At 41.9% G+C, this 25,039-nt stretch overlaps 1 protein-coding gene across 1 annotated transcript in view; it reads left to right on the top strand.

Annotated features, from left to right (window-relative positions):
• The window catches only part of cacng2a (calcium channel, voltage-dependent, gamma subunit 2a), an 84,883-nt gene extending 59,882 nt beyond the window's left edge, over window positions 1-25,001 (top strand). Inside the window, exons 3-4 of the mRNA XM_022194652.2 lie at window positions 20,387-20,527; window positions 22,969-25,001. Of these exons, the coding sequence (XP_022050344.1) occupies window positions 20,387-20,527; window positions 22,969-23,504 (677 nt within the window). The 3' untranslated portion in view covers window positions 23,505-25,001. The remainder of the gene's footprint in view (window positions 1-20,386; window positions 20,528-22,968) is intronic.
• Window positions 25,002-25,039: the final 38 nt, after the last annotated feature.

The following is a 25,039-nucleotide window of genomic DNA, read 5'->3' as shown; positions in this document are numbered from 1 at the left end:
ATAACAGTGTATTTGGTGTATAATATGAACTTTGAAAGTTTGCCTTTAGGTCTGGAATGGCAAATAAATTAATTTGCTGTCAGCCATTATATTATTTCATTAATTGGTTTGAGACTTTCAGGACATCATCTTAGCTCTTCTAAATAAACAATTAGCAGATTAAACAAGGAAATAATAAACAGATTAATAATATGAAATTGCAGCCTTAGTTTGCAGAACTTATACGTGCACCAAACGGCAGCAATATAAACACGCTGAAGGAAAAATAGCAAGAAACAAACAACTGAGATGACTTTTTAGGACACATAGCAAGATTTCAGCAGTTCTTACTCCAAAAAAGAAGAGATTTTGCTCTGAAACTATGGATGCTGTTCAGTCTGCTCTGTGTGACATCATCTTATCAAATCAAAAGACTTAAGGTCGAAAGAACTCAGTGTGTCAGACTTTAGCTCCTGGTCTTTACATTGTTTTTACTTTTATTGTAAAACTGTACTTGTACATTGGCTTAAAATCAGTGGTGTTCCCATTTAACGTAGCAAATAAAGTGGCTAATACATAAGATTTCATTTAATCTCTTCAGCGTTTCAGTTGGCCAAAGCTGATTATAGAATGTATTTTCTTCAATATATCTGATGATAAACCACATCAGCTGCCAGTTTCAACCCCAACTCTATCGTTCTGCATAAACACACCAACCTCCTGATTCCCAGTCGACCCCGTTCTCCTCCATCCTGCTTTGCCCCGCTCTGATCTGAAACTACAAGTCAGAAAGTGTCCGTCTCCTCGCCTACATCTGCAGTAATGGAGGCCTCTCAGAGAGCCGAGCTGTGCGTGCCAGTGCTGGAGATTAGGCCCAGCCAATTAGACTGTGTTTGACTTAGCGCTCTGAGCGGTTGTTCCCGTCCGTATGTGCCACGGAGAACGGTTATGATAACAGCTCTGGTAATGAATCTAACAAAGCTGGAGCGACGGCGAAGGCAGGATCAGACTCATAACGAGCCGTCTCTCAGGCTGGGGATGACAGTCGCGGGGTCGAGGCCGCGCTCTGGCCCTCGGACCACCGCCGAGTGCTTTTTGAGTGCGCGTTAACCTCTTCGCCGGCTGTGACTGGAGGAGAAGGCCGCAGTGCTCCCAGTGGCTTGCCAATTAGGACACTCACATCCATAAATATTTCAGCCTCCTTCTTATATAGGTCAGGCTGCTCTCGATCGCTGTCTCTCTCGCTGCTTCTCCTCACACCCGGAGTGTTGCATGTCAGGAGTCGTACAGCACCGACTGCACGGCGTTTAAACTGCTTTATCTTGGGTGCACGGTGAGGTCACGGAGGACGTAACGTCTCCGTGTTAAACCCCGCTGATGTATTTTTTTGAAACTGCACATTTTCCTTTCCATGGACACACCTGGTATTTCCATAATGAGGAGTTTCACGGCGCCTCTGGGTGGCCAGAGACGGAGAGAAGCTGCCTCTGCTCTCGCATGCAGGCGCGGGAGAGGGGGGATAGTTATGCAACATGAAATGATGTCACTTCAGGTGAAGGCCCCGGCGGAAGTGACATCACCGGGGGAGATCGCCAGTCCAAAAATCGAGGGGACACACCGGTGACGACATCAGACAGCATAGTGAGGAGGAGGAGGAGGGGGGAGATGTTTGGCGATGTGGTTGCCGAGCAGAAAAACAGACAAATCCGACTATATTCTGCTGAGCACCCCCGCTCCGCCACACAAACACTGATCCTTACATCCGCACACTCACAAACAAAAACGCCACATATCAGTAGCTTCTCTGTGTGTGTGTCTGCTCCGGCAGTCCTCAGCTCTCCCAATAGCGAGGCAGTTTGCACATCTACACTGGGTTATATAAGCCAGCTGAGGCACACTAAAGCGCCAGTGGGTTTTTAGATCATGCCGTGTCGGAGCTCCCATCATCCATTGCTCTACTGGGCGCTAAGCAGCTGAGAGAGAAGAAACAGGGGAAGAAAACGCCCAGTTATGCAAGCTGCTACCACTAAAAAACATCAATTCACTGTAATATACAGAAGGGGAAGACCATGTGAGGGGAGGAGAGTCCAGGAAAAAACAACTGTCACAGGGGGATTTATCCTCTTCATATGACTTTTACTTATAAGTATTTTGCTTCTTTTGATATGCCAACTTTTCAGTACCACAGTATAGACCTGAAATGAGCCAATAAACTGGTTAATCTAAGTTTACTAACAGGTGTCTTACTGCAGAGAGTACACCCTATCACTTCAATGTCAATTATTACTCCACCAAAGAACGAGGTGAAGTTAAGCGACGATCGGCGTACGTTTGTCTGTTTGTTAGCAACATTCCTCAAAAACAGACCGACGGAATTAGATGAATTTTCAGGGAAGGTCAGAAATGACACAAGGACCAATTGATTAAATTTTGGCAATTATGTGGCTTATAGTCTGGATCCATGAAGTTGTTACAGATTTCTGTATCATTGCGAGATAGTGGTACAGCGTCAATGTTACTATGACAACAAATGAATGCTATGTCAGCTGCCTGCTGATGATCACATGATTGTGGTTTTACTACAAATCCACCACTGCGGGCTTATCGGGACTTATCCATCAGAAATCATACAAGGAACAGTTGAATAAATTGTGTAGGTGTTTCCGAGTCCCATCAATTCCCGCCGCTACATATTTAGGTTATGCGATTCGGTATCCGTACATAACGTACACATGCATAACACACGCCTGTGCTCAGCACAAGGTCATTTTGTTTGTGGGTAGTTGCTAGAGGTACGGACCCGTACCCGTAGCTTGTGGCCTACGGATACGGCACTTTCCATTTGCCAATCAGCTATGCAAGATCTGGTCACGTGACTCCCGGTAGACACTAGAGGTACGGACCCGTAGCATCGGTACTACAGGTACGGACCCTAAACCTAAACCTAACCCTAACACTAAGCCTAACCCTAACCTTTGCTTACCTTTCAACAGTTTGCAGTGGTTAGCAGCTTCTTGACTCGCGAGACTCGCGTACGGGTCCGTATCTGTCTGGCAAATGGAAAGTGCCGTATCCGTAGGCCACAGGCTACGGGTACGGGTCCGTATCTGTAGACACTACCTTGTTTGTGGGTACATCTTTATTAAATGACCACATTCTATGGTGCCGTGATTTCTGCCACAAATTTAAATCATAAAATCATACTTAAATCATACAATGACTTACCAACCTTGGCAGAGTACTGTGCTCTGAGTCCTTTTCTTGTTTAAAATTTCATCATCTCTCCACAACAGCATATTTCTAAGCTTGCAATTATTTGCACCTATCAAAAACAAATGTTTTCGACAGAGTATATTGAAAATACAGGTCCAAAAGTAGCAACTCAATGCAGCAAAAGTTAAAACACCTGTGATCAATGACACAAAGTTGAGTTCATCTGTGAATAATGTCAGAAAAATGTCAGAAAAGGAACATTCCTGCATGATAATAAAACAAAGCGCACAAATTTCTAAAGAAGGAACAATTATGGCTTTTCTTGCATTTAGCTCCAGTGACAGGGCCTGTATTTTTAATAATGTAAATACAAACTGTTAGTTTTTAAGGTTACACATTGATATTAAATCATATTGACATGACTGCACTCGCTTCTGTTGTATCAGGTACTTTCTTTAGGAAGTTAGGACGTCAGATTCTGGACTAACTCTGCGGCACATAGTTGTCTTGTGTTTTAAATAAGGGATGTGTGGGTTTTGCATCGTCTCTTCCTCCCGTCAACATTGTGCCAAAGTTTTTTTTCCTGCTTCAGGCTGCAGATTTGTTTGTTTTCACATCAAAAGCTACTTTCTTTTCCTCACTCAGCAGCCCACTGGATTCCCCCCAGTGTGTCCCAGTTCCATACTACAGGCTAATAACTACAAGCACACACTAGATTCTAATGTAAACACTGTTTTTGCTATACATATTCCAACTGATTTCCAGTATCAAATATAAAGTCATTCATTTCAGCAACTATAATCAATATACTTATGCATCAGCGGTTGCTAACAGTAATATCTTGTGTGAAAAGAGCAGCTCATAGTTATGAAAGTGCACAAAATTTGAACATTGTGGACTAATAACAGAACCAAACAGAGTGTTAATTAGACTTATATCCCTCAGGTGGACATAAACATGACAAATATGAATGATAATGTTCTGTACCAGCTGTTTATGAGGTTTGTCATATTACCTTAAAACAGGTGATAATATATCAATGTTGTGTTCATGCACTGTAAGAAAACAATTCTGTGGGAGTGTACAGTATGTATGCCAATAAAGTTCTTGACTTGATCTGGCAGCAAGAATGAGAGAAGAAATAGTTTTAAAATGGCAGAATACTGTTGCATTCAGAAACTGTAAAAACTATGAAAATAAAGGCAATTAAGAGTAAAATAATGCTGTGTTTTTGGCAGATTTGATGCATTTTTTTAATGTGGATATCGTGTGCAATTTCGGTCTGTTTATTTACATTTAAATAATATTTTTTTTCATTGATCTTAATGAACATTGTTCAGAATTAAGCAAAACAGGAAAAATTTGTAAAATATTAAAAAATAAAATCTATAATAGTAGTGATGTTTTTGCAGATTTAAATACAGTCAAGAAAAGTGTGACTTATCAAATTTTAATAAATAGTTAATTCCACTCTGTAAAGCATTGGAAAAAATGTATAGGCATATGTAGTTTTGTAAAGTAACAATAAATTATTCCAAAATAATTTGCTTAAAACTCTTTTTTACAGTGTAGCTAGTTTAAGTCACCTAAAATGTAGGGAAAAAATTTGTTGTCGGTATAAAATGTAAAATCACCTAAAGCAATGCATATAATATGCATTTTGAGTATATTTTTAGTTTAATTAGGCATTTTGTATGTTGAATTTCCTCGTTAATTCTGTCACTCATCGCCTCATTAAACGATTAACCCCACGTTCAATTCACATTTTTCCTGTGTTCAGTCAGAATAAGTGGACACTATGGAATTAGGCCACAGCAATGAGCTCCTACGGTTCATTTACAGCGGCCCACGGGCGAGTAGTTTCATTGTATCGAGTCAGAGCGAAATCATGTGAAGCGCAAAACTGAGATCTGCAAAACTGGCAGCAGTGTGATTGTGCAAACATCCCTGATGTATCACAGGAAAGTGTGGACTTCAGCTCTTTGTAATCTGGTGGTTGTATTCAGAAACAGAGTTTGACTTACATTTTGAGTCGAATCCGGTTCAGGTAATCCACAAATATCTGCACTATTATAATGCAAATATAATGGGGGTTTTTTCTGCTGTAATATACACTGTAAAAAAAAATTAAAACAGGGCTTTGGCCAATCTATTTTTCATTTACAGAAACTTATTTTGTTTAATTACAGATCAAAACTAGTATAGAGAGCGCAGTACTCCAAGACTGCTCAGTCATTGTATGATTTCCAACGGACAAGTCCCTAGCAGCGGATTTGTAGTAGGATCGCAATCATGTGATCATCAGCAGGCAGCTGACGTAGTGTTCACTTGTTGTCATGGTTACAGTGACTATGAATGATATGGAAATCTTTAACAAATCCATGGACCCAGACCATAAGCCGCATCACTGCCAAAATCTAATCCATTGGTCCTTGTGTCATTTCTGACCGTTCTTGAAAATTTCATCCAAATTCGTTCATCCGTTTTTGAGTAATGTTGCACACAGACAGACAGATGGACAAATGTACATCAATCGTCACATAACTCTGCTGCGTTCCTTGGCGGAGTAAAAATCTGCTTTCACATGGATGCCAGTAAGGAAGAGCACAAGCTATGGCAGATCATTTTTGCATAACTTACAGTAGTTCTAACTAGAGGACATTAAGCTTCACAGAAGTCTTTGTCATGGTGCCCACTGCTGACTAAACTCCTTCAGTGCACCAACATGGAACTGCCTCCTCTGGCCACTACAGTACTAAATTGTGGGAAGCTCTGTCTGGTGGAACAGCCAAGTACTACAGTTAAACTAAAACACATTTTCTGACATGCATGTAAATAATAGTAATAATAATAATAAAGCTTTGCTGTCTTTGAGCTTGTGGAGCCACTTGGATGCAGAAAAGCCTTTTTCCCCTCAGTTATCAAGCGTATACATTGGGTTAATTTGAACAAATGATCAGATTTGGACTCAGTATTGTCAGACACTAAATATTAAATGACTCTGATCAGATCTGGGGCAAAAACTTGATCAAAACATGCCTTGTTGTAATGAATGAAAAACCACAACAGTTTACAAGGAGAATATATCCATAGTATTATGCTGAATTTAATATGTCACAGAAGGTTCTTTTAAACTAGCATGAATGAATTAAAGCGACTGTCCGTGTTACATTATTTTAAGCCGATTAACAGGTGATGAGAAAACACTGTTATGTGCAATTCAGAAAGCAGGACACAAACACAGCACACACAGCAGATAGGCAGGTTTAATCAACAAAAGGTTAGTTCAATAACACTTACTGGTGGGGTGGATAACAGAAACTAGCAGGGAGGCCAAACTGTAACAGAAGGCAGCTGATAGGTCCAGGAATAAACTCGGGGAAAGTCCATAAATGAAGAAAACAAATCCAAGGAACACAATCCAAAAGAGGGGCTGAATGGATGAATGAAACAGAAGCAGCCAAACCGGCAGCAAAACAGAGGAGCTGACAACTGAAAGAGGGAGAGGGAACAGCATCTAAACACTCTGATCGGCTGACGAGACTCAGGTGAAGCAGATCATGGTGGAGGCAGCAATCAAACAGCACAAGAAAGCTCACAGCAGGAGATCCACACTACACCAAAAAACAAAACAGCAACAAACCCAACAAAACCATGACAGCTGCTTTGTGCAGAACTCTAACTACTGGTTTATTAGATGGTGTATCTGTACAACCCTGCAGGTAGATTTGATGCATAATTTTGTAAATAATGGTTCACTTGGAGTGTAAGGGAGGAAAATATTTAAATCCCAGGACAGCAGGGTTTGTGTCTGGAGTGAGATCCTTATTTTAAGATGAAGTTGAGTCATTAATCATTATTATTGATTTCAGCTTCAGTCTCTGTTTGGTTAGTTTTAGCCAGCTGAACTATGAGGTTTAGGAAACGATCATGATTTTGGTTAAAATATAACCTTTTTTACAATGCTTGCTCCATGTTAAAAGGCATTTTAACCCATGAACTATTGACAAGTATTTTTCTGATGACCTTGGAGCTATTACATCTTTGTCTAAATATCCTCTAATATGACTCGTAAAATACTGAAAGCTTGGAAAACCCTTTTTTGATATGACAAACTCGGCTCAGTGTACTATATTCTTCCTTCACTAGGAGGAATGTCAGTGTTTTTCTTGAGAGGTCACTGTCCTTGAATAGCTCTCAATCAGTTTTATTGTTTTGCTGTTTATTGTTTATTCGTGTATCATGTTCTATATAACTTTTTAAATGTGTACGGCTGCTACCTTGGCCGGGTCTCCCTTGTAAAAGATATATCTAATCTCAATGGGACTTCCTGGTGAAATAAGGGAAAATAAATAATATCCATCCATCCATTATCTATACACCGTTTAATCCTCACTAGGGTCACAGGGAGCTGGAGTCTATCCCAGCTGACTTGGCATGTGAGTATCAGTTGGAAAAATGTGAACTCATCCTTTATATGACCTTTTTTTTGTCCTTTACAACATTTGCATCCTGAGATGTTCTGACACATCATCCAGTTTTTGGTGTTCCTTTCCATTGAAATCTAAATCTGTTCCAAACATTCACATCTGAGAAGTTGAAGAAAGTAAATTTTTGATGCTTTTATTTTTTTAAAAAAGATAAAAGCAATCAAATGAAGTAATAATCTATTCTGACACTACATGCCCAGACAGTTGAAGTGAAGGGTTAACACAATAACTAGCAGAATCACAAACACCAGGACTCCCAGCGGTTTCAGAAACATCCCATCCGAACATCTCAGCTCCTGCTCTGCTGCTGCTTTTTAAATGCCAGTGAGTGAAACCTGCATTTATTTTCCAATCAGTCCAAGTCAAATTGCATTTTGCCTGCGAGGTGTGCTGTCAACACACATAAGCTTTCAGATACGGCCTGAAAGCTGCGTGAGCATTCTTGCAAATTTTAAATTTAGCCACCAAAGCTAATTTCCGTTGTCTGTGCACATTCTTTCACACTGTGTATTTTAACGCTCCCTCCACCTTCTTTTTTTTTCCCTTTTCTTTTCTTTTTTTCCCTGAGATGTTTAGTGGATGCTTGATGCCAGGTTGATGAGGTGGGGTAACAAGCCTCTTGGCCGGGACGAGGACGGCGCAAGGGCTCGGTATTGAGGAAGAGGGGGAGGAGGAGGAGGTGTGGAGGGGATTAATAAGCGTTTGTAGTATTAAATCAATGTGCCTGGGAGCTGAGGCACCTGATTAGCATGACCCCGTCCTGCACATCAGCACATTCAGGGCTGGGGGAGGCTGATTAAGAGCCAATGCTAATTTCCTCTCCACCCTGTCAATGAAAGAGAGAGGGAGAAAGCAGAGGGAAAGGATGGAAGGTGCAAAGAGACGCCTTTGTAGAGAGAACAGTGTGCGTGTTTGTACACACGTATGTTCACATGTTCGGTACATGTGTGTCAGCAGATGTGCGTCAAGTTATGTAACACTTACACAAAGGTGAGGCACAAGTTGCAGTTTACAGAAAAATCTTAAATTCAAGCATAACGTAGCACCTTTATGCCATTAGTCTCGTCTTGTGCGCATCCTTTACGCTCTTATGATGAATCATTTGGATTTAATGCGGTTAAATTTCGATGCTACACTGATTTGTGGATAAACTTTAGCACTGAGTATATGTCTGTGTGTCGCGTTCTTCTTACTGAAGAGCTGCAAAACATAAAGTACACAGCAAGAATTACTAAACCGAGGGCACAGATTAGTTCCTCCTTTCATTTTCCTCCATGAAAAACGAATGAAAATAACACAAATTGTCGTTTGGGAGCCTTATTAACAAAGAAACAACACAAAGGACCTGTAAGCTGGTCTGTGCCTATCAATTTAACACTTGCATAAAATACAAGAAATGCGTACAGGGGCTACTAAACATCCAACTAGGATATTAAGTTCTCATGTATTATTTTCAACCTAATGCTGACTTAAAGGGGAAGTCGTGTTTATAAAGAGCTGAAGTCAGTGTAGAGAGGAGGTCTGGATGGATGGATCGGTCAATAAAGCATTACATTGTAGGAGACTGCTGCTTGTTTTGCATTTCAGTTAATGTAATAAATAATATGACTTTTGTTTCCATTAAAAGCTTTGGAGTGAATAGAGTAGGCTTCATAGTGTAGTCAGAAGGTGGTGTTCTGGACTGGATTCTAGTGATTCAAAGCATTCCCTCTAACAGGACACAGCTTAGTTTTCTCTGGTGCAACCAACAAGTCACATTTGTAGTATTTTTTTTCTGCAAAATTTTGGATTTAATCAGATGTTTTGGAAGTTTTGGTCAAAAAACAATTTCACATCCATTTCTACAAGAGACTGTCTTTAATTCTGACTTGTGGAGTTTAGTGGCTTGTTTTGCCCACAAGTGAGAAGCTACATACTGATCCAGTACGACGCTGCTCACATGCCTCTAAATGTTTCGATGTGCTACCATTTGGATAAAGGTTGCATTTGTGAAGCCATCGCAGTGTTGAGGAAGACCAGCTGCTGTTGAAGTCCAGCCACGGGCCTGCATGGGTGTTCAGTCTCATTAAGCTGTTTGTCAGCCAGTGCAGAAGAGTGCCAGCGCTCGGACACGAGCCTGAGCTGCAGCCGTGCCAATCAATACAGTACACAGTATCCGCTCTACCCTGCGTCTCTGTGAGCAGGTTGGCACGCATGGTGGCAGGATGGCAGCGACGGGCGGGGCGACCGGCCCGCTGCAGCCACCAACAGGCTGTACAGAGAAAAGCCAAACTGCAGCCAGTGTTACTCAACCCTTGGGAAAATTAATATATGACTCATTAATCAGCACTATACTGCAATGTTATACTCCTCTTTAGCCTACTTTTCCTTTGCCACACATGAAGGATCAGAGAAACCAAATAGCAGTGATATTCAGCATTCTGGACGAATAAAATCAAAGTAGGTGAGATTTACTCCATCTGGGGGAAAGCAAACTCATGCGCCAATTCTCATTTTGGCGACTGACAGGAAAACAACCAGTGACAGTGGTGGTAAACAGAAAAGTGCCAATCATATCAAGGCAAACAGCCACCAACTAGTATAAACAAAATCGTTAGAGTTTGAGGTAAAGCAGTCATTTTTACTTTTCTTCATCTACAAAGAACAGTTTGGTGCATTTATACAATAAACTGGCCTCATTGGGATTTCAGTCGATTTGCTAATGTAAATAAAGCATGGTTATGTTAGGAGAACTGGATACAATGCTGCTGCTCAGCTTTGCTGCCAATATGTCCCAGTGATCACTTACAGTTATGCAATGAAAAATCCTCTGTTGCCCAAAAACATGTTCCGCAAAGACCACTATAATAAAAGAAATGTCTGTAAACTGTTGCAGGACAACGCCAACTGGGTTGGTTTTCTACTCTTTGTGCTGTAAATTTTTAATCCAAGGAGGTTTCCTGTTTGTCAAACCTGCCCAACACCCAGAAAAATAGATTTATTAATGTAACACCATCACCAAAATGTAAAGACTGAAGGGAACCATTTTGGGACCAGCAGGGAAAACTGACAACTTTTTAAGTTCATGCACTGATATCAGACTAATTAGCTGGGAATTCTAACATTTGCAGCTTGTAGAATAGATGAACAAGTTCAATTTCTTACAATTTTAGAGTAAAATTCTTATTAGAAATCCAAAAATCCAAAAAGTGACAGACTTGTCTTTGTAATGTCACTTTATTGGATAACAGCTATTTCAGTGAAGGATTCAGTCAAGAGTAATAAAAATTATCTGCAAAAACTGAGCTTCTGTTCAAATGTTATCACCTGGAAACATGATAAAATACACTGTAATGGTTACTAGAGGAGGAGGAGTGAGCGGTGTTCAATCCCAAAAACACTCTCTGCCTCATGAATGTGGGTGTCGTGGGGCAAGAAACCGAAGATATGCAGCTCTCTGTGATCGTGACCTCGACCCAAATCAAAACAGTGACCTCAGTGCTAATCACAGGGCTCCCGAGAGTATCCTTTCATGTGGGCCGAAGCGAGGGCTTCAGAAACACAAGATGCTGCGAAGGTCGCCGCTGTCGTTAGCCATTAGCACCGAGGTCAAAGCTTTCATTTGGACGGGGTCGTTGTTTTCCAGCAGGCAGAGATTGACAGCATTTTACCACACATTTTACCACCCTCTCCCAGGACTGTAGCCATCCCAACAGCCCTCTGTCAAAGTAATGTCACCCTGGCTGAGATAATCGCCGTTCACCGGGCCTCCTCCATACACTGTGAAGTTGTAACAGATGTCCACTTAATGAGCGTCACAGTTGCTTTGACAAGATGATGACGTGATGTTAATGGCAATTCAGTGTTCAACTAAATGTGCACAGAAAATCAAATACCCTCACCTCAACCACTTCTGGCTGTGACATACTGCTGCACTGATGCATCAGTATTACCTGGAAGCAGTTATTTACTACTTACAAGTACTTTTACCTTTGATAATTTAAGTACATTTTGTTGTCCTTGTAATCGCTTATTTCTTATTTCTTTTTATGTACTTTCACTTCATGGATGTATCTGAAAACTTCTTTCCCAACAGGAAAAAATGTATTATTTGGCCAAAAGGATCCAAATGTCACCTGGAGTTGCTTATTTTTGCTTTATTTTGTGCAACACAAAGATCCCATGTTTATTAATTTCATTATTAATTTTGACCCTGAATAATAATTGCTGTTCTTTGACATATGTACAGTCTTTCAGTGACTGCATAAACAACAACCATGCCAGGGCTAACTTTTGACCATAAATAAATGCTTTTTTGTTTTTAATGACATTGTTATGATTTATTTGAACATTTAAGTTAGGTTGTTGTTAGAGGTACGGACCCGTACCCGTAGCCTGTGGACTACGGATACGGCACTTGCCATTTGCCAATCAGATACGCGAGATCTGGTCACGTGACTCCCGGTAGACGCTAGCGGTACGGATCCGTAGCATCGGTACTACAGGTACGGACCCTAAACCTAACCCTAACACTAACCCTAACCTTAACCTTTGCTTACCTTTCAACAGTTTGCAGTGGTTAGCAGCTTCTTGACTCACGAGACTCGGGTACGGGTCCGTATCTGTAGACACTACCTTTAAGTTATCACAAGTAAAAAATCATAGCAAGTTTTTGTGTAAATTTTTCTGCATCCCCAATCGAATGTTCAATATGTCAAAGGCAACTGGCACAAAGAGCTAATGGTTAATAGAAGGCCAAAGACGGTGGTGTATCATGGACCTGTCCTCTCTCCTGCAGTCATCCATCCACAGCAGAGTCTAGTCCCCGTCTATCTGTCAGCCTGTCAGTCTCCTGCCTGCCTTCCCCGGGGAGGCTGCTGTGCTTAAACATCCCTCCAGGCAGGATCCAAAACTCTGACAGGGGCTCAGCCAATCCTTAAAGGACTGAAAGTGAAGATGTGAAACCTTGAGAATGTGTTGAGGAAGGACTGATTTTAAATAAGTGGTCTCTCAGACAGAAGCAGCATCGCCGCCGTAGGGCATAGTTTTTGCCCCGTCTTCCCTTCCTCTGTCCTCACTGCAGGCAACAAGCTGCTGGGAGACTCGGCTATCTGAGCTTCATACGTCCGATAAGTGAGCGCTGACACACTCAGGAGAACAGAGTGCATCCTGGCATGAAAAATCTGCAGGGACTTCAGCCTTTTCCTTCAGAGGTAGAGCGTGGTCAGCCAAACCCAGGGGCATGTTGGCGCAGCAAACTGCAGCCTGATCCCACTGAAGGCACACTGCAGGCTGGGAGGTCACTGTGAAGGTCACTGCACTTTTCAGCGCACTGCTAAACATGGACGTTAAAACAGAGGATGCACAGGACTGGAGAAGCACTGCGGGCCAGCCGACCCTTAAAGCCATGCAGATGAGTTTCATCCTCTTGTACTGGAAAGCTGCTGCATCACGCTGCTTTCACTGCTTTCTAAATTTCTCTGAAGGAACCCTGAGGCTCTGCTACTGTAGAGACCAGCTGCTGTGCAGTCCTTATATCTGTTGGATGTAACAGAATTTAAAAAATGATCACAAGCTTTCGAAGCCAGATACTGTTATTGACAGGTGATATTGTTGTGCTAAAGGAGCTGGTGCCAAAATCTTGACCTTGTTTTTTAAGATGGCAATGATAAATGATTCAGCATTTCCACAGACATTTGTTTTTAGTGGGTGAAAACAACATTCAGATTATCAGGAGACTGTCTAAATCGACTGATAGATGACTAAAGACTTCTGGTATTCATCGTTTAGTGTAACAGACATATCTACTAATATATTAACAATTATTTGACAAAAGCAAAAACAAAACAAATAATATACATTTTTTAATCTGTTCTGCAGATTTTAGCTAAAAGAAATACAGATGGAAGATTAATTAATTAAACACTGGAATTGCCTAGAGGCTAAAAATCAGTCAAGCTTTAGATTGTTTTTCATGCTATTAAAAATATTATTTGCTATAATTTCACTTGCAGATAATTGCCATAATTATGTGCTGAGTTACATATAAATTTAAACAATTTATAGCTGTCAATTTGAATTAAAATTAACAAAAATTCTAGTATTTTCTATAAGTTATAAGTTGGAGGCAACATCTGCACATCTTGCTTGGTCTCCAAATCCTCCAGACATCCAACTTATTAAATCGATAAATGATGACAGTGACCATAAATATCTGCTGCTTGGTAAAAGAAAAAGACAAAATCACCGCCCTCTTCCTTGGAAAGTTTGCAACCAAGCCTCTCTGAGGTGTCTTCAACTTTGGTGTCACCTTGAGATCTCGCACTATTAAACAGCCCCACTGTCAACAATCAATAAATTTGGCCGGGCCCTCTATCCCTCTTTTGTCTCGGCAAATGAAGCTGATGGATGAAAAAGAGCCCCGTGCTCTCTGCCAGGTAATGTGCTGTGAACGGCCATGTCAATACTTTCGGGGTTAACGGGATTCGGGGATGGAGGCCGACGTGGTGGGGGTGAGTTTAGTCAGAGCGATGCGTTGAGAGCGGGACACAGGAGCAGGGTCAACTCTCAGGACAACTTAATATTTAATCAACCCCCCTCAACCGTAACCCTAAACCCCACAATCCCCTCCGGACGGGCAAGGAGACGAGAGCAGGAGGGAGGGCGACATGACACTTTATCTTTCAAACTGACTTGCGCTTTGACTGAGTGCAAATTAAGTGAGAGAGAGATGGGGGGAAAAAAAGACAAAGAAAAGATGAGACGGGGGACGTTTGGTGGGTGACAAAGACGGCGAGATGACCGTGTGCAGCAGACAGAGACAGACAGATGAAAGAAAAATGGAAGGAGGTGAACAACGGCATTAAAGTCTTCTTCGTCACACAGATTGGAGCTCAGTGGCCGGGCTGTTTGGGACAAGGTTAAAGAAAGCGATGAGCACATCATGATGTTGAATGATGGCGTGATGGATGTAGGTGGGACAGGGAGCAGAGACATTACAGTGTCGGGTCAGAAACATATTCATAAAGGTGCTGCTACTGATGCATGAAGCTGTTAGAATTCCGACTTAACAGCTTCAATCTTTTCCGTCCAATTACTGTGAAACAGGTAGTTCAGGATGCTGTTTTGATGAGCTGGGTCGATTTAAAAGTTTTGTACATTAAAAAAAAATCACAAATTAGAATTGAATAGGTCATTTATATAATAATAATTACAATTTGATGGAAGAAAAGCTGTCACGAGACATTTTCGAAATTTCAGAATGGTAGTCGAAGCGAGCTAGTGTTAGGATTCGTGAACACTGGAAAGTGTCACTACAACAGATTGAATATAAACAGTTTAATAATATGTTGTTAATACAAAATTAATAACTGAAACTGTCAGTACAGCTTCATTTTGGTTCTTGTCAGAGCAAATGTGAATTCATACATGCATCTTTTTCTCTCCATTTTGGTCCCACAGCTGCATTTTCTTAGCCTTGCCGCGCTAGACCCAGCTCTTAAGACACAAGGGTCTCGGAACGCTGGACAGGGAGGGAGGTGGGCTAAAAGGTTGTCTTTCAAATCACTCTGCAGCAATTGGGTAGGTATACAACCAATCAGCGCAACGAATAGGCTGACGCAGTTCCTAGAGCGCCGGATTGTGGCTAAGTCCCATTAGCTTCCCAACCAGCGGAGCCAACTGGTATATTAAGGATTTGTCATATCCCGTCGGCATAAGTCCAAATACGTCTTTCTTCTCAATGAAACACTTAAGTGCCGTCCTTTGTTTATCTTTCAAGTTGAATTTTAGCTTCAAATCTTTAAGGGCTGTGGCCAAAGCCGAGTCGAAAGATAACTGTTTATTGTGCTCCGGTTGTTTCTGTCAGAATCGTCGCACCTCTGTCGTCACTTAGTTACGCCCGCCTTCTGACTCTACACTTCATGGTGATTCGTCCGGCCAGTTTTAGGAGAATCCAGCCTCGAGCCTTATGGAGGGTAACTAGACCCACCCTGGCAGAGAATTAAATTTGTTGCCGTGGGTTGTCTAGCGCGGCTAGGCTAGCATTTTCTCTCTTGAATGCAGAACTTCTCTAGATGCAGGTCAGTAGTGTATAAATCTTTTTTTTTTTTACAGGAAAATATGTTTGTAGAAACAGTGTTATGTCACTGATAGAACAGATGATGGCAATAGCAAGACATTTTATTGTTTTCTTAAACTAAATCAGGAAGAGAAAGAAGAAGAAGCTGACACTTTCTTGACTTTATTTACTCAGTGGTAGCTTCAAAAACTTTCATTTCCTGTTATTCTGGGACAAAGCCATGAAGATAAAACGGAATTCTAGGATTTTTCAAAATGGGTGTTTAGAATATTCTGATAATTGTAGCTATTTTACTAATCAATCAATAACTTTGCACCAAAAACCTCAGATGTAGAAATCTCTTACGTGTTTTTGCATTGAAATTATGCATCTGAACAATTCTGGTAAGAACTCACTTTCATTTTTATTCAGCAATGTTGCAAATTCAGAATTCAAATTTAACAATTCAAACTGGAAGATCCAGATCTGCACCAAAATTTAATGAGTTCGTACTTAGCCCAAATTTAGCCTCTCTGCCATGCTTCCTGAAATCTGGCCTGGTAGCTGTTGTGAAATCCTGCTAACAAATGGACAGAAAATAATGAAAACGAGACTCATATATCCATCCATCCATTCTCTATACACCGCTTTATCCTCACTAGGGTCGCAGGGGGTGCTGGAGCATATCCCAGCTGAGCTGACTTGGGCGAAGGCAGGGGACACCCTGGACAGGTCGCCAGTCTGTCACAGGGCTACATATACAGACAAACAATCACACTCACATTCACACCTACGGACAATTTAGAGTAACCAGTTAACCTCAGATTATTTTTGGACTGTGGGAGGAAGCCGGAGTGCATGGAGAAAACACACGTGTGCACAGGGAGAACATGCAAACTCCATGCAGAAAGATCCCAGGCCCAGGTCGGGATTTGAACCAGGGATCTTCTAGCTGCAAGGCAAAAGTGCTAACCACTACTCTACTGTGCAGCCTTGACCCATATATGAGTTGTTCAAATCTGTTAGGCTCAGTTTAGATCCATGTAAGCTATCCGAAACAAAATTTTTCCTGAAAGCCTCCTGATTAAAAACATCACGTTGATAGTATCTAGTAAGTTTGGTTCATGTGAATCCTATCTAGTGTTAATATTCTTGTTTAAAAAAACTATTCAAAAGGCAAATAAGAGCTAATAAAAAACTGTCATAATTCATTGACATAGATAGGCGTCTTCCTGATATTTAGGGCACTGATGTCACATGACCAGCAGAGAGCAACTTTGCTTGGCTGGAAGTTCAATTTCAGGCAGACTCAGTTCTGTTGAATGAAATTTTTGATCATTTAAATGTAATTTTGGGGTTCAAGTTTGAGTAAGTTGAATATATAGCAGTGATAATCGAGCACATTATTGAATATTTCTGTTTATTAACTTTCCCCTGGCTTCCTGTCCGTATATTAAAGCGCCTCCAAGGCAAAGCAAGTTAAGAATCACTGTTATATAAGTTAGATATTAATTTGTGAATAATATAATAATAAAAGAGATGCTGTCTTATTGAAATTTTGATCAGGTGGCGTTAAGGTGGGCAGTGTGAATCCTGTAGATATCACAAGTGGTCACATTAGTTATGGATATTTTCTTGCGTACGTAAATGAAAGCTTTTGGCCTGGTGGTGGCACAAGCAGAAGGGTCAGCAGGTTACCACAATCATTAGCATCGAACCACATTTCAGACCGATCTGGCCACTGGTTGTTCAAATATCTGCTCAGAGTGTTCAAAGTGTTGGATGACACAGCAGTCATCCATGAGGCTGTTTTACGTCACATCAAAAAACACACATTCATCGTCTGTAATCCAAATAGGTGCTATTTTCTCACACAGGAACCTTTCACACCAAAGCTGAGCATAGAGAATATAAAACCTGTGAACATACTGTGCCTCCTCCTGTGCTCTGTCAGTGGGATGTTGATCTATACTGCATGGATTTTTATATATTCTCTCCTGTTTCCTGCCTGATTTTAGCCTCTGACACAGCATTTTCATCATACTGCAATATCTGATCAAGACATATCCCTCATTTATATCTAACCTTTATTGACATTCCATTTCTTATTTTGCCTAATGATCATTATTTGGTCAAGGTCAGGTCTCAATACCAGTAAATCTAATGGTTATGCTTCTACAAACACATCATTTATTCCTTGTTTTCCAATGTCAGAGAAATGATTCAGACCTTGACCTCAACTCACTTCCTGTAGCTGTGAGTTTTAGCCCATTCTGGTGCCAACCACTTATTTTCTGTTCCTTCTTATCTCAAGCTCATGCTTGAAAAGCCCTGCATTAATGTCTTTTGGAAGTCAACCAATATCCGGCTTTCCATTTCAGGGTGAACGGTGGCGCAAACATTTACAGGAACAGCCGTCAGGATCAGCCTCTTCTGCCTTTCTGCTTTTATTGCAGTTTAGAATCGAAAGCTTCGACTAAGATGTTAATTCTGAAAAGTTACTGGACACAACTCCATTTCTGTGACAAGATATGGTGAAGTTTACATTGCTGGTATTAGAGAGTAAAAGGCTGCTACTCGATGAGGACATCAAGAGGCGCTTTTTGTCCTGTCTGAGTTTAAACAATTAGCATATGTCTTCTCCGAGTTTAACCAATCAGCATCAAGACCAGCACAACGGATTTTAGGGCCACTAAGAAGTATCCATTCTGCAGCAGGTACTCAGTTGTTCCTCAAAAAATGGTTCCACAGAAAGCATTCCTGCAGTTGGAACATGCACAAAGGATTGGCCTACAAGATCCTCAGACCTCAACAATGCAAAAAAAAAAAAAAGCATAGCAGCAGCATGGTAGTTCTCTTGCATTTGCATCCATTTTTTTCCTTAAGTAAAGCTCATACTGCCTTCATGGCCACTAAGGTTAGTGATTAGTCTAATGGGGCTTCTGGCGTAGTAACTTGAACTGGTAGCCTGTCTTCTTGAATGGATAGTGTACCACCTGAGGTCGCTGGAGCTGGTACTTGGGTACCTGGGGTCACTGGAGGATCTTGGGTTGGTAGGGCCCCTTGGGTTGCTGGGGGACCTTGGGTTTCATGACCAGCAGGTCACATGAAACCTCTGATCATGGCATGGTTACAGACTGAATTTGGGGGTTGCCTCTTCCAGGTGGAAATTCTATAAAAGTAGCCTGGAACTTCACAGGACGTCAAAGATGGGACGGATTCAAATCAGTACGGTAGATAAAGTTGTTTTGCTCATGAATCCAAAGCAATTTGATGCATCAGAATTGGGTGTGGAGCTCTGAAAACAAGGATTTTTGGTTTAGTTTAGTGGCTGAATTTTGTGTTTTGTTCATTCCATACATAATTAAAGGAATTTCCACCATGAATTGATGCTGAAAAGGCACAAATCGGTGAATAAAAGTTGACCAGAATGTCAGAAAAGTGAAAACGGAATCTACACCCAGGCCAGCACAGCATTATTTTGTGAATAATCTTTCGCATCAACAGTCGCCAATCTTGTTATAGTTACTGGTGAGAGTCCAGTGGAGGTCGAGCGTCCAGCCAGCTGTGGCCCCCCCTTGACACTGCAGCTGTTAAACGTTGCCAATCATCTCGCCCGTCGACTCAGGGTGGCTTTCCCACCGAGCAGGCCGGCCGTCGTGAAGCCTGAGGGATGCTTAGAGGAGGGGGGATAAACGATAGAGAGCGAGCGGTGGGGAGGCAGGGTACTGATGAATGGCAGCAGGTAGGCAGGCAGATGGGCCGTCGGGACCCCCTGCAGGTCCCCGTGGAGGCGCAGGCGGCCGAGTTCAGCACTGAGACACCCAGCCCGGCGTCAGCACTTTGGGGAGAAGCTGGGGAAAGTGCTGAGGCGGCAACCGCGTAGGGAGATGAGGTGAAGTGGTGAAAATTTAACCAGCCTGATGAAAGTTTAAGTGTGCATGTTAAACAGGAGAGAGAGGGAGGTGAAGTGTGAGAGGCTAAAAGGATGGCAGGAGGTGACTGTTGGGGAGATTTTCCCTCATTGTTCCCCCTGCGTGACTCAAACAACTGTCTTCTCCAGCGTGACTCTAATTTTACCTGACACCTCAGGGTGCGGCGCAGCTCTTTTTTTGACCCTGGCTTGACCTCAAAAGTAACATCATATCCCGCTTCCACTTTTTTTGCTTCTTGATAATTAGCTGCAAGGACGCTGTTTTGTTTCAAGGACGCCGGCTGCATCCCTCTGCACTGCGGCCTGGCTCGTGTACATGCCAGAGCCTCGTAGCGTTCGGCTGCCTTTCACATGGAGCTACACGAAGCAGCCGGTTCGCTCTGTGGTCTGTGCAGAGGGAGGGAGCGCTAGAGTCAAGCGGTGTGATTACATAAGGTTGGGTAACAGGCTCACTGTGGGGATGCACACTCACTAGACAGTGTTGATGGAGTCTTTCACAGGCCTGATGGGGTGTTGATTAGGATGTGCTCACACACAAGGACCAGATGCTGAAATGGATCCTAATGTGCTTCTCTGTCTTTGTGTTCCCTCTGATTTATCCTCATCCCTGCCATTTCCCTTCTTTCTTTGCTGCCCCTTTGGCTGTCCTCCTCTCTGTGCGAACACCAAATCACATCCCCCATTCTCCCTTCGCCTCCTTTCCCACCCGTTTGGTCCTCTGCTGATCTCCAGGTGCGGTTCGAGCCTCCAGCATCTTCCCCATCCTCAGCGTCATCCTGCTCTTCATGGGAGGTTTGTGTATAGCTGCCAGTGAGTTCTACAAGTCACGCCACAACATCATCCTCAGCGCAGGGATCTTCTTTGTGTCCGCAGGTGAGTCGAGGCGATCTGTCTAACAGTGCACACTTAAGTCAGATGAGTTTTATCTGAATATTGAATAACCACAGCCCCTAAACTCCATGAATACCTCCTGCAGCCATTTCAAAGTAAAAGCCTTTCACTGTTGCTTTATTATTTCATGAATAGCAGTTTTAAAAAATCACCACAAAATATGCTTTTCCATTTTATTTATCAAACCCTTGGAGCCATATTTGCTAAGTTTTCATGGTAATGATTAAAAATATAATTTGGGTTTCATTCTATGTTACGATTCATTCCTTTTACCTGAAGACAAGGTCATGGGTGCCTTTAAGTCACTGAAATTGTTTGGATACTGAACATTGAACTTAGTCCAGTTAATTTCTACTGATAGAATCTATGGAAGTATTGACATTTTATATTAAAAGGACTGTATGTACTAGACCCAGTTTGTGTCACCATGACATTCAAGCCATAGAGATCACAGTGGGTCATTCAACTGCATTAAGGCAATATTATATCTTCCTGTAACATTTTAACTATCTGAATTAAAAAAAAGATTTTTCTTTTGCTAAATAAACCCATTTTAGCTGTTTTCCAACATAGTAAAGTAACATCAGTAAAGGACCAAACTGGTGAATTTGGGTTGTACAAATTGAGTAAAGGACATGCATGTGAGGAGACATGTACAGCATAACCAGTTAAAAATCATTTCTATTGTGCAGCAAATGGAAAGAGAATAAATAAATGAATAGCCTTCTGGGCATTTCAAGAAACGAAGGGTGTCTGTTAAAGGGGAACTTTGTTTTTTTTCAACCCGGGGTCTGTTTTCATATGTCATTTCATACATGTGAGCGATGGAGAAATGAATTTTCAACATAGCTCCAGTATTTAGCCAGGCAGACAGCTTAGCAGCTCAGCTCGCGCCAAAACACCGGTGGGTTGGCATGAGCTATCGCGCGATTTCGGAATGAGATTTGCTTTCTAGCGTCCTGTGATTTGGATACAGACCACAACAAATAGCGATCGCCAAGTAATGTGGAGGTTTTCGTTCACTTCTCATCTCTAGTATGTTGTGGGACACTCATTGAGACTATCTGAGCCGGTCAGTGTGGGGGAAAAAGCACGTTAGGGCGGACTTTGACGCGGGGGGCCAGTTGCCCCATACTTTTCCCTAGCTGAGCTGCGAAGCTACCTGGCTGGCTAAATACTGGAGCTATGTCGAAAATTCATTTCTCCATCACTCACATGTATGAAATGACATATGAAAACAGACCCCAGGTTGAAAAAAAACGAAGTTCCCCTTTAAATGTAACATCAGATGCTTGTCTCTGTGACTTAAATGTAGCATTTGAAACTGGAGTTCAAATAAGATCTCGGTTCAACTCAGCACAAAATCTTAAACTGGTGCATGACTTTACTGTACTCAACTTGATGCCCAATCAGCAGAATGTTGGTATTATTCCTCATAGGAATAGTTCCATCTTGGAAAATATGGTTATTTGCATGCAATGAAACACTGACTTTTGCCCCCAGAGGCTAAAGGCGGATTCATGCTTTCTGTGTGTCGCAATAAAGTCCATCTGTTCTTTGCTTTCAAAGTCCACATCGATCATGTAGAAACCACAAACTGGCCTTAAGTTATCAAACAAATATCGATGGGCTCCTAGTTTGGTACAAAAGTCTCAAAATCTGCCCTCCACTGGGGTTATATTTACTGCACTGACATGATGTATTTCACAATGCAAAACGTTTCTTATAAGTGGTTGTCATTAGCCACTTCTGCAATTAAAAGTGAATATATCCAAAGGAAACATCTTGAAACATCTTGAAACTGAAACGTCTTGGACTGTTGGTCGTGTCTTGTACAGCAGCCACGAGTCACTTCTTTTGTCTTTCTTTCTCTTGTCTTGATTCTGTTGCTGCGGTAAAAGACACCCATTGGGACCCATCTCTAAAAATATGGTGTCCCTGACACACTTTCCCTATGATCCATCTTCCCAGATATGCCATGTCAAACATTTATGTGACTAAACCAACAACTGTGTACTGTACATACACTGTATGAGGATATAAGAAGGACTCTAGTTCAGAACTCAGCTCCGATGTGGATTATTTTACATTCTGTCTCAAATGATCTGCATTAAGACACGAAGCCACCCTGTTTCTCACTGCGAGGGCAAAGATTAGGAGTCTAATATCAATCATGTTGGATGGAGAGTCGGATTGGATTGGAAAACTGTGTACAGTGCATGAATCAGCGCTCTAAACACACTTAGTATGATGGTAACTGCATATTCAGTTACCACGAATAAGGCTATGAGCTCATCTCCACTGATACTCTCTGCCTTGTTTTCTTCTTCTTTGTCCCTTTTCTCCATCTCATCTTCCCATTAACTCATTACCCACAATTCCCTCCTCATATGATGCCCATCCTACATCTCCCATCCCATTAGGCCTGAGCAACATTATCGGGATCATCGTGTACATATCAGCCAACGCGGGGGACCCTTCAAAAAGCGACTCCAAGAAGAACAGCTACTCTTACGGCTGGTCCTTCTACTTCGGCGCCCTCTCTTTCATCATGGCTGAGATGGTGGGCGTCTTGGCCGTGCACATGTTCATCGACCGCCATCGACAGCTGCGAATAGGGGCACGAGCAGCCGACTACCTCCAAGGCTCGGCCATAACGCGGATCCCCAGCTACCGCTACCGCTACAGGCGCCGCTCGCGCTCCTCCTCCCGCTCCACAGACCCATCACATTCTCGCGACACCTCGCCGGTGGGCCTTAAGGGCTTCAGTGCGCTGCCATCTACGGAGATCTCCATGTACACGCTCCCCCGGGACACCCTCAAGTCCTCCGGCACGCCCACCGCCACCTACAACTCTGAGAGGGACCACAACTTCCTGCAAGTCCACAACTGCATCCAGAAGGACCTGAAAGACTCGAGCCACACCAACACAGCGAACCGCCGCACCACGCCTGTATGAGGGAGTCGACACAGGCCAGGCCAGCCCGGCTGAGACCAGGAGACACGGGAACCCCTGTGGGTGCAGAACGCCCCAGGAGAAGATGGATTTCCATGTTTATAGACATTTGTTCTTTTTGTTCAGCTGCATGACTTTCCATTGCCATTGTTGAGGGAGTTTCAACAAGTCTGCTGTGTTCCTGGATTGAATGGCAGAAGAGTAAGAGTGGGTCAGGTTGTCCCAAGAGAGTGAGATCTGTCATCTTTTTGCGCAGGGTTTGTTTATGAGATTCAGGGCACTGACAGGGACGGGGTGGGAAGGTTGGGCATTTATGAGATAAAGAATTGATTTCATGATTTCATTGCCCTTTGGTTTGACAGTTTTGCCCCACAAGTTTGGTTGGAGCAACAGGTCAAGCTCCCCCTCAGCCAGCCCGCCGCTCAGACACACCTCTTTATTTATTGACTCATTTGTTCATTTTTTGCATTAAAACTGTGAATTGTTACAGCTTGGGATTCAGTAAGAATTACCCCAATCTGTAATCTCTAACAAAGGTACTATATATATATATATGTATTACTTTTATAAATAAATTATTACGTTAATAATCAAGAGATAACAGACTTTACCGAAGCAAAAAAGAAAAAAAAAAACAAGTTAACTAAACCAAGTGCTGTTGGTAACACGAGAAAAGACTCTTTTAGTATCCGTTCAATCGAAGGTCGAGAACAAGAGAAGGTGCTTTAGGTAGCAGCAGTGCAGCGACTGATGCCGCCAGAGGCAGACGCAGACAGTCAACAGTAGAGTAATATCTATTCTTTTAATAGAACCTTCTCGTCTTTTTCTCAGTCCCTGTTCGCTTTCTTTTTTTGGGGGGGTCGTTACGGGAGAGTCGAACCCCTTTAACAGAAAGAGCCAACCGAAGGGGTCGCAAAGCAAAGACTCCAAACACGACTTCTGCAAAATAAAAAAGGAAGGAGCAGAGGGGAAGGAAAAGAAGAGGACGCCAAACACAAAAATAAAAACAAGTTAAATATGAAATAGTACAAGAGAAGCTAAGTGACTCACAATTTCAGAAATTAAATGCATGCTATAAAATTACAGCAAATCTGCTCTTGAGAAACTTAAGTTTTAAAGGTTAATAATTATAAGGGGAAAAAAAGCAAAGGCGCTAAAGTATTAATGTTTTCATGTGTAACTTTCTTATGTTTTCTTTTTTTATTTATTTAGTTCATTTTAACTTATTGCTTTTGTGAGACAAACCAAACAATCTACATTGAACAAAACTGCTTTTTTAAATGGTTTGGTTGAGTTCTTTATAAATATATAAATATATGTATGTATGTATTTTATTTTTAAAACTCACACAGCCTTAGTCATTTCTTTGTTTCTTTTGATTTTTAATGTGTTGTTCAAATTGAAAAATGAAATCTTTAAAGGTGCCAAAACCGAATGATCCTATACTTGGATGCATCAAGTCCTGATGAATAAAATACGAACCCTAGGGGGAACAAATCACCATGTTTCACTGCGTGTCTCTAACTCACTTTACCCTA

Source organism: Acanthochromis polyacanthus, chromosome 21, assembly GCF_021347895.1.
Source record: "Acanthochromis polyacanthus isolate Apoly-LR-REF ecotype Palm Island chromosome 21, KAUST_Apoly_ChrSc, whole genome shotgun sequence".
Taxonomy (NCBI): domain Eukaryota; kingdom Metazoa; phylum Chordata; class Actinopteri; family Pomacentridae; genus Acanthochromis; species Acanthochromis polyacanthus.
Note: the sequence above shows the minus strand (reverse complement) of the source record. Positions and strands in the feature narration are given on the sequence as shown.